The 21897-nt window shown below is 36.8% G+C and overlaps 1 protein-coding gene across 7 annotated transcripts in view; it reads left to right on the top strand.

Moving 5' to 3' along the window:
* Window positions 1-21897, top strand: part of CADPS2 (calcium dependent secretion activator 2) — a 667593-nt gene that overhangs the window by 347093 nt on the left and 298603 nt on the right. For all 7 annotated transcript variants that reach the window (XM_081795061.1, XM_081795066.1, XM_081795062.1 and 4 more), the window contains 3 exons: window positions 2224-2304; window positions 8541-8777; window positions 14264-14385. In XM_081795061.1, coding sequence (XP_081651187.1) covers window positions 2224-2304; window positions 8541-8777; window positions 14264-14385 — 440 coding nt within the window. The remainder of the gene's footprint in view (window positions 1-2223; window positions 2305-8540; window positions 8778-14263; window positions 14386-21897) is intronic.

Genomic DNA, 21897 nt, shown 5'->3' with positions numbered 1-21897 from the left:
GGTCGTTTGGTACAGCAGCACTCTGCTTTTGTCTGCCTACATTGTTTCAGAAAAAGCACTTAAGGTATTAATATTTTTTAGAAGTAGCAGAAAACTGGCTCTTGCAGTGATCATTCTTGCAAAACCCAGAAGTAAGTCAAATAATCCCACTTAAAATTAGGGGCTGTTAATAAGATAAGAATATTTGAAGATGTTAAATAGTGTTTTGTGATTGAGTTTGAAGGAGAACTATGACCTTTTATTTTAAGATGTTAAATACTGTGTCTTAGTGGAACTAGAACTCTTTACATGCAGGTAATCATTTCATTTCAGTTTTCTGTGGAAACATACTTATTAGCATTTAAGCAAAAATCGGAACATTTTCCATTTTAAGTTTAACGTATTTGAAGTATTATAGTTACAAGTTCTTACACATAATTTTTGCTTTTAGGACCTTGATTTCCATTACCTAGAACAGACATACCACGTATTCTTTAACAGTTTTGTTAGTTTTTAATGTAGATTATTTTGACTTTGGACACAGTGAAGAGAAACTGTTTGACTTTGCCTCCTATTAATTGTATTTGTTTTGAGATGGCATAGAAAATTGTCTACCAACAATTTAGTTTAAGAAAATCTTGGCTATTTTTAAACTTGTCTTTTAAAAGAATTTGATTTTTTAAATGAGCTTGGAAACATATTTTTCGGAAAGTAACCCCAGATCTCTCTTTCTAATGAACAAATAATAGACTTCCTATGTCCCTCTAACCTGTTGTTAGTGCTGGAAACAGAGTGATCTTTCCAAAATCCTGTTTAAAACCTCTCAGTGAATTCTCATTGCTGTAGGAACCAACTCCAGACTCCCTAATGTGGCTGTGAAGAGTAGTTTATGAAGTAGATCGTCTCTCTCCAGCCCCATTTTCCATGTATCTTTCCCTGCCTGCCCCCCCATCCCATTACCAAGATTATTAATCTCACCTCCAAACTTTCGATGCCCTCTTAGTGAAACAACTTCCCCTTTTCTTGACTCTTTATATTTGTCCTGACACCACCATCCTGTTGACCTGCATTGCCCCCACTCCTCTTTTTCAGGCATTATTTTTTTCTTTTTTAAGGCCGTGTTAAAGCATGTAATCTGGTCCATTTGTAGTTCTTCAGCAAATGGAATACATCTCTATTTTCCTAGGCATTTAATGTGGTACTCAGTACTAATGCAGTCTTTAGGTGGGCCTTTACTATAATACAGTTGTATTGTGTGGTCCTGTTTTCTTAATGATGGAAGTAGGAAAGGGGAAGGAATTAAAGTTAAGAGAAACATCTGTAGCCCACCCAGTGCATCCCACACTGCGCATGGCTCCTAGGACCTCCGCAGTTTAGCAGTTTTTATAATGAACTAATAAAAGAAATTGATTATGCATAATTCAGGAGAAGGGAATCATGAGGAAAAGTTAAAATCTGTAAGAAAAGGATTATTTCACTGGATAAGTGAAAGTAATTTTCTGTGTAAATATCTTTAAAAAACGATGACCACGTGCTTTTCTTGCTTCAATCAAATTTAGTACAAGAGAATGGAATTCTAATGTGGTGCCAGTCTGTAAAGAGTAGAAGGGTTTCCTGGCAGTATAAGTCTGTTGAAAACTAGAATGAGCAGAATATGAAAACTTAAAGGGTAGGAAGTTCTATCAGTCAATCAAATGCTACTTTTATAGTTTAGCACTAATGCACAAACTTGTTATAAAACTGACGAAGAAGTAAAACATTACTCAGTATCTCACCATCCAGAAATGCACTGTGGAAATTTGAAAGAACAAGACAAGAGACTCGTCTGTCTGGAACTACTTAGGAACTGACCTTCAAGAAGATAGAAGGATGGACTGAATAAGCCTAACAACGATTTAACCAATTTAATATAACTTCAAGGAAACAGCTTACTGGACACGTTGGGCAAAGAATGCTTATGATTAGATTTTTGGTAAACTGAGCTGTGATTCTTAGCAATTGAATAACTTTTATAGCAACTGAATAACTTTTTTAGCAATCGGATAATTTTTTTGTGAACAAAACTAAAATGAAAGGTGCCCAAGAAATTTAATTGGACTGCTGACCTAATTAAACATTGTTCTGTGTTCTCAATAGGTAGCTGAGAGAATTTATTAAAAACAAAAATCGAGTCTTTAAATCTTCACTTTAAACTGTAGGTCACTGCTGTTAAGTAATCACATATGTGTAATTTCTGTCTTAAAGCTGGACAATGCAGATGAGCAAGCTGCTCAGATCAGAAGGGAACTTGATGGTCGTTTGCAGCTGGCAGAGAAGATGGCAAAGGTAAATGGTTAACTTTGACACACTGTGCCACACTTCTTTGTATGTAGATTTCTGTGAGCTGAAAAAGTTTTGTATAGATAAATGCAGCATAATTTTTATCATTTTCTTCTCTGTGTGCATGCTGCTTAAGCCCAAATATCTGAATGCATATTGTCCGAATGGAGCATATTATCTATTTTACAGATCCTTCCTTATACATAGGACATATTTAAGTTCAGTAACTTTTGTAGATTAAAGCCATGCCTGATTTTCTCAAACTGACAGATTTAGAAGAATTTTAATATTGCACTAAACATAATATAATCAGGGAGTAAAATATTGTCCCTGTGAAATATGTGAAATCACATATTCTAAAGTATTCAGCATGGTGATTGGCACATAGTGGAGTCAACTAATATTTGAATGGATGAAAGATACAGCTTGAAGTTTCTTGTAAAAAGTCTCTGATTGTGTAATGTTTTATTTTGTGCAATCGCTGTGTTTCTCTGTAATAGGAATAAATTTCTTTAAAAAAATTTTTTTTAATGTTTATTTACTTTTGAGAGAGACAGAGACAGAATGGGAGTGGGTTAGGGACAGAGAGAGAGGGAGACACAGAAACCGAAACAGGCTCCAGGCTCTGAGCTGTCAGCACAGAGCCTGACGCAGGGCTCGAACTCGTGAGCCACAAGATCATGACCTGAGCCGAAGTCGGCTGCTCAACTGCCTGAGCCACCCAAGCACCCCTGTAATGGAAATAAATTTCAAACAAAAACCTTGAATTTCTTCTTAAGACTTTAAAGATATGGAACTTCATTATCTGCCTCATTCTTTAGTATAATTGATGCATTAATTTATTAGTGGTAAGGGAAAATTTAGTCTTTACCAATAGCGTTGAGACTATAGTGCTCTTGATCTGAGACTATGATTTTTTTCCCTTTTTTCTGCTAAGCAAAACTTTGAATATTTGGTGGTAGACTCTTCCTTTTCCTCCCTCTGTCTTTCGGATGACTCCTCCCTATTGAGGGAATATTACTCATTTCTTTAAAATTTAAGTATAATGTGTACAGTATACAGATACTTGGTTGACAGCTCAGTGAATATGTGTGTATATATACACATATATATATACACTGTGCGACCACCTCCCAAATTAAGATAGTGAACTTTTCCAGCACTAGAGAAGACACATCCTGTGCTGATTTTAACAATTTAAATGTGTTTGTTTTTGCAAAGACAAATATATTTGTGAATAATGTATAAGTTTTAAGAACACTAATACTGTGTTTATCTACAAGTCTGTTAAACTAAAAAGTAGGGAAGTTGTTGAGAAATCGGAGATAAATAGAAAAGTAGAGAAAATTGAGAGAAATTTGGGTAGCAGAGAGGAGAGTAAGTTGTGAGAACCAAGTCGGAGATAGACGAGGAAGTATCTGCAGATGAATGAAAACATAGGATGGTGTGAGTTGGGAGCTAGAGAGTTCTATTCATCCAAAGGGCAGTGGTTATAGGGCAGCATGCCTTGTTACTATGGTCTGGATATCTGGAGAGGCACTGCATCATTCCAGAGATAAAAATGTCAGATTCATAGCATGGAAGTCAAGTTAGATTAAGGTGATTAGAAGCTTTAGAGAAGAAAATACTTTCCCCAAAACCCTCAGCTGAGTTGGAAACTGGCTGGAAAGACCTTTGCTTTTCTAGAAGACCCGAGGCTGGGAGAGAATCCAGAGAGATCTTCCAGACCCTGTGGGGAAGGACCCTGGAGCTGAGAGCTGCATTTGTAGATTGCCTAGGTGTATGTAGATTGTACCTGAGACTGCACACATTGTCATGAGTTGGATTTGCTTCTGTAAGGGCCTGGCCAAAGATGTGATGCTTTAGAATAAAGTTTAAATGAATTTCTGGAGAGTGAAACAGGAGAGCCTTGGTGTTTTCTCAAGGCCAGGCCTGGGGAGGAGGATGTGGGTTTATAACCTCTGGACTTGAGAAGGGTCAGTGATGCACCTACAGAGAGTTCTCTTTGATGACGCCCTGCTGATGCCATCACAAACATTGATACATTTTAAAAAGTGTGGAGAAGGGCCAGGCACTTGGGTGGCTCAGTTGGTTAAACAAGTGTCCAATTCTTGATTACAGCTCAGGTCAAGATCTCATGGTTTCTGAGATCAGCCCCATGTCTGCTTGGGATTCTTTCTTACTCTCCCCACCCCCACCCACCCATCCCACACTCCCACTGTGCTCCCATCTCTCTCTCTCTCTTTAATAATAATCTCTCTCTCAAAATAAATAATAATAATAAATATATAAATAATAATAAACTCTTTCTCTCTCAAAATAAATAAACATTAAAAAATAAAGTGTGGAGAAGGATGTGAAGCCAGTGGGATTGGAAGGGGGAAAAAATGCCACCAAAAATAAAATGCCTTTTGGTGAATATATTGACATAGCAGATAGAACATGTTTAATTGCTTTCTACTTTAATTGCACCAATTATAAGCCATCTTCATAAAATATTCATGGCGCTAATTATAATTACTGACCTTGTTGCATTGTATATCTGTAATCTATGAACCCACAATGGCAGATGATACAATGAATCTGTTTTATAGACCAGGAGATTGAGATCTAGGGAAGATTATTGATCTCAAGATTACATAACCCATAATGTGCTGGAGGCTTGGCTCAAACCCTGGTCCTTTGATTCCAGAACCTAGTTTGCTCTCTTGGGTGCAACTGCCTGTTCAATCTGATGAATCCAGAAGTGTGGTCCATTAGCTAATCATTGGTAATCAGTAACCCCTCCTACCACACTTCACAATACGATATAATAACAAGGAAGCCCCAGGGCAGAAATCTGTTTGAAAGGATAGAAATACTGACCTTAATACTTTAGCCAAGGTCTAATTTGGAAGTAGTCGGAAAGGTGTGGACTGAGCCAGAAAAACCTGTAGGCAAATCCATGATTGCCATTTCCTAGATATAGAACATTAGGCAAGTTTATTTAACTTTTTGGAGCCTGAAATTTTCCATCCGTAAATTCAGTGTTTATTGAACACCTGGTAAAATAGCTGTGCAATGTTGTAGGTGCTTAGGATACATCCAGACAAATGTGTGGTTGTCTTGGGATAAAACCAGACAAAAATATATCTGCTATGCCCTAACAGAGCTTGCATTTGAGAGAGCCCCACAATAAGCAATATATGTTCTATATAACTGAATTATGGAGGGTGATCATTTACTGTTTAGAAAATAAAGACAAGGTAGAGTCAGGAGTTTGGAAGGGAGGGAGGGTGCTTAAAATCTCCTGTTAAGTGGTCAGGTTAGGCCAGTTCTTGGCAGTGGTGTCTTTTCGGTTACACCAAAAAACTTGGAATCGTCTCTGACTCCCTTCTTTTTCTCGTGCTTCATGGCAAATTTATTAGAAAACCCATTTGCATCTGTCTTCAAAGTATTTCTAGAATCGAATCTGACAGCTGTCTCCATCTTCCACCTACTACTCTGGTCCAGGCTTCATCTAGTGAAGGTTAGGAGCACTTAAAAAGTGACTAAATTTGAATACTGAGAATTTTTTTATGGAGCAAACATTTTCACTTATATCATGTGTTAGGGCTGCTAATGAGCGAGTAAATTAGGACTTTTAAACCATGGTTTATAAGAGCAACTCACAGTTAAACTAGAGAATAACCCATTTCTGATTCTTTTCTAATTTAACAGATCAAATTTAACATATAGAGTTGCCTGAAGTACCCTTGATTTTGTTTCCAAGAAAGAGGCAACATAAGCGGGCTAAATAAAGTTGATGAAATACTATTAATAAGCCTCTGAGCTTTTAAAGCAGGATTGTCTATCTTTTCCCCCAGAGAGGAAAACAAAAATTGAGTATAGTCTATTTCTTGAAAAGTTGGAAAATGCTGATAAAACAGTCACTTTTGGTGATTCCTGCCAGTCTCCTCCTTAAAAAAATGATAGTGAGTGAAGTGTTGTTTTTAACTAATGCTAAATAGGAGTAAGGTCTTTTATATGGTGATGGTAAGTTTTCCATCAAATAACACCTTAAAAATTTGACAAAAGAAAATTGGTGCATCCAGGCTTTCAAAGAAGGTATTTCTTTTTGCTTTGCTAAAACAAAAATTTTAAAAAGGCAAAAATCATGACTCCTACACATATACAATGAACACACAATAAAGGTTTCATTGAGAGCATAATGAACAAGCCAACTAGTTATAGATGAAGTAACCTCAAGAACATACTAGAACTAGGTGGTTTTAGCCAAGGTTAAAATAAGATTCATGGATTAAATCTGAAAGTGGTTAATTTCCAACAAAGTTGTAAAGTGTAACCATTGGATTCTCTTATTCACCAGACACACACTATTTGTATCTGTTTCAGACAAAATTCTGTAAGGTTAACATGTAATTTCACTTAAAAAAAAATTTTTTTTTTAATGTTCGTTTTTGAGAGAGAGAATGTGAGTGGGAGAGGGGCAGAGAGAGAGGGAAACAGAATCCAGAGCAGGCTCCAGGCTCTGAGCTGTCAGCACAGAGCCTGCTGTGGGGCTTGAACTCACAAATTGAGAGATCATGACCAGAGCCAAAGTTGGATGCTTAACTGACTGAGCCACCCAGGCGCCCCTGAGACTTTTCATCAATAAACAGTAAATTGAACTTAGTATATTTCCTCAGATGACCCTTGGATGTCCTTTATCCATACAGGACATTGAAAGGACCTTCCCCCTTCACCCTTTTGCCTTATTTCTAAGTTTTGGAGACTTTTCATAACAACTTTAAAAGTCAGTGCACCAATCTATAAATCTGTTTTTATGGCTTATTTTGCTTGTAGTTTTGTTTTTCCTTTACGTACATTGAGAAACCATTCCAAAACTTTTCTTTTTCACCAAAGGAAACCAAGGTATTCTGTACCTGACTAGCTATGTGTTTTTCCTGGGATTGCAAACTGTTTTTGGGGTGTCACTTCAAACTATAAAGGAATGTTGAAAGGGTATTTAAGAATCTTACTTACAAACGTTACTTCTGAATGTGGATATTTAATTACTGTGTGATAATAAATATTCAATTTTAATATTGATTATATGTAAATTATGTTAAAAGAAATACGTGAAGGTTGTACTGGGGTAAAAGAAAAACAGGTGGCCTGGGACTCTGGGACTGATTTGTGAAGTGGTGCCAGGTGTCGCTTTTCATCCCATGAACAAACGAGGGCACGTGAGTCACAGGGTAGGTGCTGGTTGATGGGAGCACTCTGGATGTGTTCCAGTTATCTCAGAGATGAGGGTTCCTTGGGTTAGGCTTTGAATGATGCCAAGGGAAACTGTAAGGAAGGCACTGCTTTTCTAGGGCATTAGGCAGCTGTTTGAAAGGTGGCTGCTTTAGGCTTTAATTCCCAGCCAGTTTTGTGCAGTAGGTGGATATGGTATGTCATACTTGATACCATTATAAACTCTCTACCTCTAAGGAAAGAGCTAATGCCAATTGTCAAGGGTTAAGGAAGAGCCAGTAGTGGGAGGAAGTCTCATTTTGCTGTTTGTAGTAATATGAATGGCTATAATCTTCTCTAAGGGTAATTTGGCAATGTCTGTCAGTATTTTTTTGGAAAACCGATACTTGGAATGTCCTTTTCATTGAGTGAAAGAAACCAAAATCTGATGGCAGAGATAGAAGGATCAAATTGACTCTTCTAAGTTGATATTATTCTTTTATATGTAGATGTGAAAATTCTAGAAATATCATATTGCTATTTCACATGATTTTTTAATTTGAATGCTTATTTTATAAAAAGGATATCTTCTCAATAATACACATCTGTGGTAAGGGAGAGATTTAAAATGTTTGTTTCCCAACAGGCAAGGCATCCTGTACTGAACATTTTTCTTACCGACCAATTACCCCAAGCATTTCAAAGTTACCAGTGGCTAATTAAGATCGATACACACACTAAAGTTTCTTTCATGTAGGTTTCCAGTTTTTACTTAAGCAAAACCTTATCAAAAATAAAGTTAATGTGAAAATGTAATTCATCTTGTACCATAATGATTCTGAGTAAGGGATATAAGTAGGGTACTCTTATACATAATCAAAATTGCCAAAGCCTCATGATTTAAAAGCCTGAAGACTCAAGTATTGGGTAGCTGCGTTTATACTGAGTATCATAATTTCTGGGAGTCAAATATATATATCATGTGATCTTTTATGATAAAATTGAAATGTCTTTTGTAACGTTATTTTAAAATTATTTTCAAGGAAAGAAACTTCCCCAAATTCATAGCAAAAGAAATGGAGAATATGTATATAGAAGAGTTGCGATCTTCAGTGAATTTGCTAATGGCCAATTTGGAGAGTCTTCCAGTTTCAAAAGGTGGTCCGGAATTTAAACTACAAAAACTAAAACGTTCACAGAATTCTGCCTTTTTGGACATTGGAGATGAGAATGAGATTCAGCTGTCAAAATCTGACGTAGTGCTGTCATTCACCTTGGAGGTAAGTGTCTTTATCCCATACTCTTACAGCCTAAATGAGGCTGCAAAATAATTTCTGCTGACCTTTGTGGTAACTCTTTGAATTTAAAGCAGTGTAATATATTTTGAAGAAGTTACATTATTCTTCATTTGCTAGACAATCAGGTTGTGAATGCAAATTAATGCAAATTGCTCTTTAAACCTAACAGCAGTTTTAGGATTAAATAATAAAATGAGTTTTGAGGGAAGTCATCTTGTGCCAACTAGGCTGGTGTACGTTTATTGATAAAGTTAAACACCAAAGCCCTCTTTAAACACATGATTTAAATCTCTAATTTGGGAATTGCTTTCAGGTTTTGGTTTAGCTTTGTTTTTAATCTACCTCACTTGTGTTTTTCTAGCCTCAACTCACCATCTAGCTTTGAAACACATTATTGGGTGAATATAGATGATAAGTAGTTCTTCCTTTCCAGGATGTCCATTTTTGTTATAGATAATATTTTAGGGACCAGGAACAGATGTGACACATTTAAAATTGTCCTCCTGGAGGCGCATCTGAGTGGCTCAGTTTCAGTGTCTGACTCTTGATTTTGGCTCAGGTCATGATCTCATTTGAGCCCTGTGATGGGCTCTGTGCTGATAGTGCCGAACCTGCTTGGGATTCTCTCCTTCGCTCTCTGCCCCTTCCCTGCTCATGCGTGTTCTCTCTCCCCCCTCCCCCCTTCTCAAAAATAAATAAATTTTAAAAAGATAAATAATATTGTGTTTCCTGAGACTTCAGAGTTTTATCATTTTTATATAATTCACTGGAAACCAGATATCGATACGGACTCTTATTGCCACAACCACTTGATGTTTTTCATGATTACATTTTTTCATTGCTAATCTGTGTATTTGAGCTAATCCATGTAATATTTTTGTGTTTATACATAAAACAGACACACAATTTCAAGGTTAAATTTATAGCTCTCTCAAAAATTAAAACTTCTAACTCCTTCCTTGCATTGTTAAATTGTCACTTTGCTGGTACCCAGTACTGGTATTTGAGTTTGTGGATTGACAGAGAAAAGTACATGGAGTCTTAGGAGGTACCGTTTTAAATTTCCCTGTTGATACTTCTTACTCTTGGCTTGCTTAGGTTGTGGCAGAAAAATGTGTGCTTTTTGTTCTTTCCTCCACCTGTTCAACTCTAAGGTAAATTCAGGCTTCAGGATAAGCCAACTGCCTCTCTCTTTCTTGACTTCCAGGCTAATGATTTCTGTGCAGGTTAACAGATTAAATGTACTATCAGAGTAGAGATAGGTTTTCTTCTGACTCAATCCTCAGTTCTAGGGTTCCCTAATGATTGTGCCATTATTGCCTTTCTTCTCAGTCTCTTGTCATTACTGGGTTTCTTCTCAATCTCTCCAATATCTTAAAGAGATATTTAAAGGGAAAATACACAGTATCTTACATGTCGAATTTTCTTAGCATACCTGTCTCAGTTTTCCTACTGACCAAGATATAAAGTGCCCAGTTTTTTTAAGGCTTTGTATGAAACAAAATGAGTTTATTATAATTTGTAAAGCAGCTTATTTTTGTCATGTATAAATCTGCCATTATATAAACACGCAGAACTGGAAACAGTTCAGAACATCATCTCTTTTTTCTATTCCTTAAAAAACTGTAAACAATAGTAAATAATTGGCTCTTACGGACTTTTTTCCCTACTTAAAAACAAAATTATGTTCGTGAGTTAGTGTCTGTGTGAAACCATGCGTTGTTCTATGCTTCATCGCCAGTGTCTTAAACAGGGCTGAGCATTTAGCAATAAAATGGCATTGGGGGAGAATAGGAGTTAAAACTTCATTTTGTGTGGTCTGAGAAGCTTGTATATTTATAAAATCATTTTGATGTTCTTTATTGCTATGTGTATAAAGGCAGATATTTTCCTTCCTTAGCATAATACAGATCTTTTCCATGATGCCCCCAGTATTATAAATAGGAGATGTATGTTCAACAACAAAATGAAATCACATTCAGTGCAAACTACATTCACAATATGTATCTGTAGACCCCTTAGAGAATAGACAGGTCCCCCTCCGTCCCCAGGGCCTCTGACCTCAGCCTAGCTAAACTCCATAATTATCCCTGGCCCATTATCCAAGCCTTGCTTCTCAGCCTAAGAAAATTCTGAAAGGCAAGTAGTTAATCCACTTTAAGGGTCTCACATTTCATCAGTCAAGCTTAGAATTGGTCTAGTGAGAAAGGTTTTTTCTAGGAACTGAAATCTGGGTCTAAGGGGTAAGTGCAGATTTGAAAAACTCATATTTTATCACCCTCTTTAAAATTGCTGCTGACTGCTCTCTTCTCTCACCCCACCCTATTCTGTTTTCAAGCTGAATTTTTGCCACAGCTCTTAACCACCTACTATATAATTCAGTTATTATGTTTATTATTCATTATCTGATTTATTCTACTATAATGTAAGCTATGGGAAGTTGAGGTCTTTTGTTTACTGAGGTATCACACGAGCCTAAAACACTGCCTGCTACACAACTAGCTTGATAAATACTGATTGAGTTGGGGCCTTTGGTGGTTCAAAAAGCAGCAGTTGGCCACACATGATTACTTTCAGGTCTCTCCATTCATGAAGCCTTCAGTTCAGAGAGAATAGTAAAGCAAGAGACCAGCTAAGCCACAAAACTGTAAGCCATACAATGGGATTTTAAAATTAAATATTCAAGTCAGGGGAGGACAACAGATGTTCATCTATGAAGTTGAGTCTGCATGTCGTAAGAGAAGAGGAATGGGTTTCGCTGGCATGAGAACAGTTGGTTTTCACTGGTTTTAGGCTTGCAGACCCTGTGACTTCTTTCTCTGGTATATGTGGTCCCCATATACTGCTCAGCTTTGTTTTCTCAAACCTGCCCACACCCTGATGCCACAGAACTCTGGACAATTCAGAAGCATGTTACCAAGTTTTATATTTTGTACGTGCCTCCCTTCTTTTTGCTTCTAGAATAACTCTGTATATTTTATCTTTATCATATCAGTCACAGAGAGATTGGGGAAGGAAAGATGAAATTTAGACTAGTTTTATTTTCTGTAGTTGCATTGTCAAGTTTTGCAGGGAATTGGTAGAAACCGTTACCTAAAATTAGGTTAGTTGATGGTTCATGGGATTTTGGGCTGTCTTTATCGTTAATGATTGAGACTAGCTGTATTTTTTTTTCTCCTTTTGGAAACCAGATCTGCAGAATTGTGTTGTTTTGTGTATATGTATGGATTCCAAACGGAAGTTCCTTCTTTTGAAAGTGGCAATTCTGCAGAATAAAACCTTCCTGGCACAGATGGGAGTATTGTTTTGCAGAGCAGAAAACAGTTTCCTGAGTTGTATGCTTCAGGAGGTCCTGTTTACGGTAGCTTGTAGTAGAGGTGACAGAAATAGTGTTAAGCATATGCTTCCTTTCTTCTTTTTTGAACTTTGACTATTAAACACACTGTAGAAAGAGATGCAGTGCAAATAAACTTATTCCCAAATAGGAACTAAAACATTTCTAGATTTATCATGTGTACATGATTCTGTTGCTTCCCGTATTTTAAGTGACCTTCCAAAAATTTTATTTAGAAGTCATTGGGGTCAGGGCACCTGGGTGGCTCAGTCGTTTAAGTGTTTTAGCTCAGATCATGATCTCACAGTTAGTATGAGCCCCTCCATCAGGCTCTATTCTGACAGTGAGGAGCCTGCTTGGAATTCTCTCTTTCCCTCTGTCTCTGCTCTCTCCTGCTCGAGCTCCCTCTCAAATAAACTTAAAAAAAGAAAAAAAAAAGTTTACAAATGACCAAAAAAAGAAGTCATTAGGGTCATGGTAGTAAGTCCATGTGGAGTTGGCTTTTGATCGATAGGGTTACAGATCTCATTTGTTTTAGTTTCTGCTTAGTTTTAACGAGTTTCAAAATGATTAACAATGAAGCTGACTTATTAAGAATATATACCTTCTTTTGCTTACTTTCCATCAATAAGATGAAGTGCTTTACTTCAACTTCCTTGAATGTATTAGGGAAGCTGTGAAAGATAATTCTGTTATCTTTTAGTTCTTAGTCTGTTTTCAGTTAAGTCCTTATTTTTATTTGTGACTTGGTATGCATTTCATTGCAATAAAATAACAGAAGTCTTGATTGAGGAGGAAAATGGTTCAGAGTTTGACCTTTTTTAGTGATTAGTTTCCTATTTTTTCATGAAAAACAAATTTGGCATTTGTTTTATGAACATAATCCTTCTGTTGTGCTGGAGAGTGAAAGGAAAAATAGTTTTTTTAAGATGGCTTCTTTGGGACCTTTTGCCTTCAGATTCATATCACAATTCATGAAAGGGGTAATGACTTTAATAATACATTAAGTGATCAATATATGATTTTTTAGTGGATATTTTGGTAGCTACTTGGCATGAATGCTGTTTATCTTGTTTGTACAAATACAACACGAGATCAGTAAAGACATGAATGTATATTATGAAAATGCCATTGAATATATTTTATGCAATTTGAGAACTGAGGAAACTTTTGGGTTGCAAGTTTTGGTTGAAAAAGCTATAGCATGTAATATTCAATAATCATATTTTATGTGTATACCCAGTGAAAATGTTAGGTTACAGTGTTTTAAAATCAGTAGCCTTTTATATGAGTATAAAAGGCTCACTTGAAAAAAAAAATTGTTTCCCTTTTTTCCAGGACTTATAGATGCATAAAATAATATCACCTTCTACCCTTTTCCAGTAAACTGCCTTAAATTAGCACATACTTTTAGTGGATGAAGAAGTCCTTTTTTTTCCTTGTGAAGTTAGTAGAAAGATGTTCATTGGCAAGTTAAATTTTCCATATTTCATAATACACACACCTGCTATAATGCATATTCTTCTATAAATAGTAGTAGTCCTCTAAAATAAGTGAATATAGAAAATTCTGATGTCATATATTCATAACAGTGAATTGGTATTATGATGATGTGTACCACTCATAAATTGTATTCCACTTTATGTGGAACTCAACCTGTACATGTTTTAGCACATTCACTGAGATTTCATTGGTCATTCTGCTTTACCTCATGCAGACTTGCCATCGTTTTTTAAGGATCTGAGTGTATACCTCACTTATTAATTCAGTAGGGCTTATATTTAGAGATTTTAACCTTACTGTAATAGCTGGCAGGAGAGATTTCTTCAATATCCAATATTTCTTCAATTTCTTCAAAATTTATTCAATTTTTTCAATATTCTTCAACTCCAATATTGAAGAAATCTTGAATATTCTTCAGAATATTGAACATTCAGAAATATTGAACATTCTTCAGAATGTTATTTACTTTACCTTTCATGAATACAGGTGGATTCTAAGGAAGAAAAAATGCCATTGGTGTTACCAGATAATTTATTCAATTGGTCATTCTAATTGTAGTCAATGCTGCTATCTCTGTATATTGCTAAAGGCTGCCAACTTGATGTATCATTTAAATTTTTTTTATCTTTAGATTGTCATCATGGAAGTTCAAGGTTTGAAGTCTGTTGCTCCCAATCGAATTGTTTATTGTACAATGGAAGTGGAAGGAGGAGAAAAACTGCAGACAGACCAGGCTGAAGCCTCAAGGCCACAGTAAGGCACTTAAAAAAAAAAAATTCTCCCCTTCCAAAGAAACCCCGTTTGTTTATTTGCAGCATTGTGTGGTTTTATACTCTGAAACTGTTATTTGGCCAGGCTTGTCTGAACTGTGCTAGAATTATTGTATGCCTTTCTAGATAAGGATGCCGTAAATAGAACTGTAGCAGAATCCCTGTGTAGTACGAACAGAAAATCTAACATGCAAATGAGAAGCTAATTATTAGGCAATTAAATGTTGGTAAGTCATTTAAAAGGAAAACATGCATTATATGTTATTTAGAAGGTAGTGCTTGATCCTATTTCAGTTTCTAGAATTGTAACTTAATAGCTTTTCCATTTCCATATATTATAACACTTATGTTGAGGTAGCTACAATTTGGCACAATGTCTTAGAATACTTAGGGAATAGGCTTGAGGCAGAGAAGCAGTTAATGACAACCATACAGTAATCAGAGAAGCTAAAGCTGTTTTCTGCTGGCAGTTTTATGTTTCAGATTGTGGAAATGAGTTTAATTAAGTTTGGAAGATGTTCTTTTTAACTGACTGAAACTTGGGAAGCATCACAGTCTCTGGTAGAAATAACCAGGCTAGTCTGAGGAATTTGAGTGAAAATTGCCTGGCTTTCATTTGTACACTGCCTATAGAAAAGAATTTTTTTTTCCTTCCTCAGGATTTAGGATTTTTGTCTTATCACAGCATGATGATGGGACTACTCATACAGGAGACATCGGTTCAGATCCTGGCTAGGCACTGGTTACATAGTGGTAAATGAAACCTTTCGTTCTCTGTAGGGCAGACACAGTTTAAGGTAGAGACACAAGTTGATGTGTAACAGGACAGATGTGCACAGAGTATTATGAGATGGAGGAAGAAGCAAGTTGCAGCTTCTCACCCTGCCTTACAAAAAGCCATACAGGTCTGCCCCTAGCCTGCCCCTCATTACCTCTGGGACCTCACCTTGACCCTCGGTTTCCCTGGTCAATTACTGGACTTCATGCAGTTCCTTCAGCATCTCAGCCTGTTACCATTGCACTTGCTTTTTCCCTGTGCCTACCTGCTTTCTTACCTTTGTACGGCTGGATCCTTGATACTAAGAATCTTAACACAAACTTCACTTGCTGGGAAGATCTTTTAGATAACCCAATATGGAGCAGATATCTTCTGGCTCATTTTAATTTTTAGACCAATGTGTTTCTCATCTGTTCATTTGGTATTGTTTTCCCTTGAGAAAGGGGAAGATATCTTGTCCTATTTGATCTTCTAGTACCTGGTAGATTGTCAGAACTTACTAGTTCAGTTGCTTGCACTTATTTTTATGACTTAGTCACAGCAAATATTTGAGGTCGTAGTATTTACTCTTGCAGGCAAGTAGAGTTGAGTTACGTTGAGTTGTGACAATGAGGTAAAAATAATGAGGGTAAACAACTCTTTTAAGAGATTTTCTAAACCTAAAAGAAGGCTGTGGAGCTAGAAGGAAGTCGATTGGGGCCAGTTTTGGCCAGGCATATGGAGTCAAGGGAGAAGTTTGTTTTCTGTTTTCAAGGACAGCTATATTAGTATATGTTAGTATATTCACAGAATTATGCAACCATCAGCAATTTTAGAACATACTCATCACATGAAAAAGAAACCCTATACCCTTTTCCTAACAAACTTAGATTACCCTGTCCTGAGCAACTAAGTGACTTTCTTTCTCTCTAGATTTGCCAATTCCAGGCATTTTATATAAATAGGATCATATAATAGGTGCTCTTTTGTGACTGGCTTCTTTCCCTTAACATCATGTTTTCAAGGTTCTTTCATCTTGCAGCGTGTGTCAGAACTTCATTCCTTTTTATGGCTAAATAATAGTCTAAAGTAAACACATTTTGTTTCATCTAGATTTTTGACGCTAGGGTTGTTTCCACCTTTTGGCAACTATGAATAATGCTATAACTAAAGTTGTACAAATATCTGTTTGAGTTCCTGTTTTCAAATGTTTTAGGTGTATTCATAGGAGTGGAATTGCTGGATTACAGAGTAATTGTGTGTTTAGATTTTTGAGGGTCTACTAAACTGCTTCCCACAGTGATTGCACCATTTTATTTTCCCACCAGCAATGTATATATGTTTCAGTTGCTTCACATTCTCACCAGTATTTATTATTTGTCACATACACACACAGTCCTTCTAGTGGGGGTAAAGTGGTATCTCATGTTGCTTTCATTTACCCTTCCCTCCTAATGAGTTGTGAGCATATTTTCATTTGTTGATTAGCTGTTTGTAGATTTTCTTTAGAGGAAAGTCTATTCAAGTCTTTTTCTCCTTTTTTAACTGGGCTGTTTATCTTTTCAGTTGTAAGGGCTACCGGTATATTCTAAATGTTAAATCCTTATATATATGATTGCAAATGTTTTATCCCATTATGTGGATTTATATTTTTATTTCCTTGATATTGTCTTTTGTTATCATTCAGTTTATTTTGTTGTTGATGCTTGTTTGTGCTTTTGGCGTCATACCCAAGAATCTGGTGTCCAAAGTCAGAGACTTATCCCCATGTTTTCTCCTGAGACTTTCATAGTTTTTCCTTTGACATTTAGGTCATTGATGTATTTTCAGTTGAGTTTTGTTCACAATATGATATAAGGGTTCAACTTGTTTCATTTGACAATTCAGTTGTCCAATTCTTCAGCTGAAGAAACTATTCTTATTAAGTGTTCTTGGTACCTTTTTGAAAATCACTTTACCATAGATAGATACATGGGTTTATTTCTGGAATCTCAGTTGTATTTCGTTGATGTACTTAATGCTAGTACCATATTATTTTGATTACCATTGCCTTGTATGAAATGGGTTTTTGTTTGGTTTTGCCTTGTATGATGTTTTAAGCATCCAGTAATGTTTTTTTTTTTTTTTGTTTTTTTTTTTTGAGATTATTTTGTCTATTCTGTATTTCCATATGACCTTTAGGATGAATTTGTCATTTTCTGCAAAGATTTTGCAGGTATCTGTAGCTGAGATTCTGACAGAGATTGTGTAGAATCTGGTCCATTTGGAGAGTGTTGCAATCTTAACAGTGTTGAGTCTTCCTGTTCATGAACATGGAATGTCTTTCTAGTTATTTAGATCTTTTGCTTCTTTTAACAATAGTTTATAGTTTCCAAAGTTTAAGTTTTACACTTCTTTGGTTTAATTTATTATTTTTGACCCTATTATAAAGGAAATTGTTTTTGGATTATTTAAGTATATAAAGACAATTGATTTTTTTTTAGATGTTGATATTCTATGCTGCACTCTTGCTGTACTTTATTCTAATGGGTTTTTTTGGGTTTATTAGATTTTTTCTTTATATAAAATCATGTCATTTGCAAATAGTGATAATTGTATTTCTACCTGATCTGGATGCTATTTATTACCTAATTACCCTCTCTCCTTCAGTGCAATGTTGGATAGAATTGGCAGGAGTATAACTCCTTTCATTCTTCCTGATTTTAGTAGGAAAGCCTCTATCTTTCACCAAGTACAATGCTAGCTCTGGGGTTTTTGTAGATGCCTATTAACCAATTTGTGGAAGTTCCTTTCTATTTATAGCTTGTTAAGTGTTTTCATCGTTAAAAGGTGTTGGGTTTTGTCAAACAATTTCTCTGCATCTGTTGAGATGATCATAAGGGATTTTTCCTTTTTATCCTGTTGTTATGGTGTATTATATTCTTTAATTTTCAGGTGTCAAACCAGCCTTACATTCCTGGCATAACTTGCACTTGCTCATGATGTATAATTCTTTTTATTTGTTACTGGATTCACTTCTCCGGTATTTTGTCAAGGATTTTTGCATCTGTGTAAGAGAGAGTGGTGTACTAATATCCTTTTTTGTGAATTCTTTATCTGATTTTATATTGGCCTCATAGAATGAGTTTGGAGGTGGTCTCTGGTTTCATTTCTTTGTTTTCATTTTTGTTGAATTTTTTTGGAAAGGTATGAAGAATTGATATTCTTCTTTAAGTGTTTGGTAGGATTTACAAGTGAAGCTGTCTGGGGCTGGGCTGTTCTTTATGGATAATTCTCTACTAATTCAGTCTTTTTATTTGTTATAGATCCATTCAGATCCTCTGTTCCTTGTCACTTTTGGTATTTGGGATCTTTCCAGTAATTTGGCCATTTCATTCAAGTTATCTAATTTACTGGCATACAGTTAATTTATATTTTTCATTTATAATGTTTTTTATTTCCATAAAGTATTCCCTCTTTCATTTCTGATTCTAGTAAGTGGAATCTCCTATCTTTTCTGATGTTTAAAAACCCACCTTTTGCTTTACTGATACTTTTTTTTGCATTAATTTCTATTATAATCTTCATTATTCCCTCCTCCTTTTTCTTTTAGGTTTAGTTGGCTCTTGTTATAGTGTCTTAAAGTGGAAAGTTAGGTTTTTGAGGTCTTCTTTCTTGATTTAGGCATTTAGAGCTATAAATTTCCTTCTGTGCACTGCTTTATCAGCATGCCGTAAATGTCCATATGTTTTCTTCATTTTCATTCATCAAGGAGCCTTGAGCCAGGGACATGTGTTATTTGTATGATAAATTGTGGAAGTAGTTTCTTAGCTGCAAGAAGATACAAGCCTCATGCTTGTCATGCTGTCATGCTCCCCCACCCACCAGTGACTGAGGGAATTGAAGTCACTCTCAACCCACTGGAAACACAACAGTATGTCACCACTCACTGGTTGGAAGCTCTTTCATATCAGCTATTTTAGTTTATTTAATCTGTGTGTCTTAGTTCAGGCTACTGTAGCAGAAATGCCGTATACTGGGTGGCTTAAACACCAGACATTATTTGTCACAGTTTTGGATGCTGGAAGTGTAAGATCAAGGTGCTGGCATGGTCATGGTTCTTAGTGAGGGCCCTCTTTCTGGGTAATGGAAGGCCACTTTCTTGCCAGATCATCACAGAGTAGACAGTGAGCTCTTTGATCTCTTTATCCTCTTACAGGGGCACCATTTCCGTCATGGAGGTCCCTCATGACCTCCTCCAAATCAAGTTATCTCCCAAGGGCCCCACCTTAAGACACTGTCACATTAGGGATTAGAGCTTCAACATATCAACTTTGGGTATGCACATTCAATCCTTCACATTTTACCTACGGCCTCTCAAAATTCATATCTTCACCTGCAAAATACATAAATTCCATCCTGACAGCCCCAAAGGATTTAACTAATTCAAGCATCAGTCCTGAAGTATAAAGTCCAAAGTCTCATCTAAATATCATCTAAATCAGATATGAGTGAAACCCAAATTATGATTCATTCTGAGACAAAATTCCTCCAGCTGTGAACCTGTGAAACATTCAAGTAAGTCATATGCTTCCCAAGAACAGTGGTGGGAAAGGCACAGAATCTATCTTCCCGTTCAAAAACGGGGAAATCAGGAATAGAGGGGTGAGTACAAGCCCCAAGTAAATCTAAAAGCTAGCAAAACAAACTCCTTTAGACCTTAAGGCTCAAGAATACTCTTCTTTCGTTCTATGCATTGCCTTGTAGAACCACTTAGGCAGTGCTCACGCCTGTGTGATGGGTGTTTTGCCCCTGCAGCTTTTGGTGCCTGCCTTCTGGCCTATTGAAACCAAGGTGATGGCCCTATCCACAAGGTCCTGCTGGGAAGAGGTCTTACCCTTTGAAACCAAGGGTGGGATAGCCCTTTGTGTGCCCCCCCCACACCCCCCACCGACCTGCCCTGCCCCACAGGCTTATTGCACTCAAGGCCTGTGCTGGGATTGGCAGCCCTAATGATCTCTGAGTCACTTCTGGAGTCATTCCTCCCTTGCTTTGAAGACTAGAATGTGTTCATAGCTGAATCTATGGTCCATCTGTGAAGGGGCTGAGGAGTTCAACAGCCTTCCTTCATTTCTTTCCATCTCCTTTAGTTCAGTGGTGTTCCTGCTGGGATGATTGACGAGGTTCAGGGCTCATACCTATACTTACCCCCTTATCAAATGGTTGGTCTACCACACCTTTGGTGTTCTCTTCTGTACCTGCTTTTAATTTTTATGAATCTTTAAACTCTTTATGATCTGGTACCTTTTTGCAGAATAATTCTGTCTTTAATCCATTGATCACTGTTGCTTTTTACTGCAAGCGGTCAGGAGGAACCAAGCTGCTCATCAGTGCTCAGCTTAGACATTTCCCCAGGTAAACCTCCAGGTTCACTGCATGGAAGGTTCTACGTTTCACAAAAAACTAGAACATGAACACACTTCAGCCAGGTTTTTGCTTCTGGTAATGAAGATCGTCTTTCTTGTGGTTTCCAATAACCTGTTCCTCATTTCCACTGAGACCTCATCAAAATTGCTTTTACCATCTATATTTTCTGCCAACATTCTGTTTGTTATATATTCTCCAAGAAGACAGAAGCTTCCTCTGTAGTTCTCATTGCTTTGAGTCTTCACCAGAACTTCCTTTAGAGTCCCTTCGTTGTAATACTGGCGTCTTCCAGCATGCACCTCAGAATTCTTCCAGACTTGATCCAGTTCCAAAGCTGCTTCCACATATTTAGGTATTTGTTTGTTACAGCAGCACCACACTTCTCCATTTGGGCTGCTAGAATGAAAATACTGTAGAATCCGTGGTTTAAACCGCGAACCTTTATTTCTCACAATTCTGGAACTAGAAGTCCGAGATCAGGGCACCAGCAAGGCGGGGTTCTTGCTGAGGGCTCTCTTCCTGGTTTACAAATGGCTGAGTTCTGCCTGTGTACCCTCACATAGTGGAGAGAGCGATCATCACCTCCATGACCTTATTCAAACTCAGTTACCTCCCAGAGGCCCTAACTCCAAACACCATCATACTGAGGATTAGTGCCTCAACATGAGAAGTGGGGGTGGGGACATAAGCCCTATGACAGTAGTAATCCATGTAATCTTGAGGGAGTGCAAATGCCCTAAGAATCTGAATACCATGTTATTTCTTTTTACAGAATCTTTTTAAAAAGTTTTGTTGAGCTAAACTTCATATAGCATAAAATTATTCCATTGTCATGTAGATGATTTTTAGTAAATTTATGTGCTTGTACCACTACCAGCTGGTGCCACTCTCAGTTCAGTTTTAAAATCCACCACTTCGAAAAGTCCCTCATGCCCATATTTAGTTTTCCAAATGCCAGTTCCAGGAAGCCACTTGTCTACCTCCAGTGCTATAATTTTCTTTTTTCTAGACATTGCATAGAAATGAAATCATGCAGTATGTAGTCTTTTATATCTGGCCTTTTCATGTAGCATAATTTCTATAAAATGTATTTGATACTCAAATATTTGGTCAATCAAATAAATTAACTTTCATATCAGTAAAGTTATTTTAACAACATTTTTCACAAATAGGTTTTCATGAGATGTTTCTCATTAAAAAAAACTTTTTTAATGTTTATTTTTGAGAGAGAGCAGGTGCGCGAGTGAGTGCGTGTGAACAGGGGAGGGGGGCAGAGGGAGAGAGAAAGAGAGAGGGAGACACAGAATCCAAAGCAGGCTCCAGGCTCTGAGC

The sequence above is a fragment of the Panthera onca genome, chromosome A2, assembly GCF_046562875.1.
Source record: "Panthera onca isolate mPanOnc1 chromosome A2, mPanOnc1 haplotype 2, whole genome shotgun sequence".
NCBI classification, from domain to species: domain Eukaryota; kingdom Metazoa; phylum Chordata; class Mammalia; order Carnivora; family Felidae; genus Panthera; species Panthera onca.
This window is presented reverse-complemented; position numbering and strand designations above follow the sequence as displayed.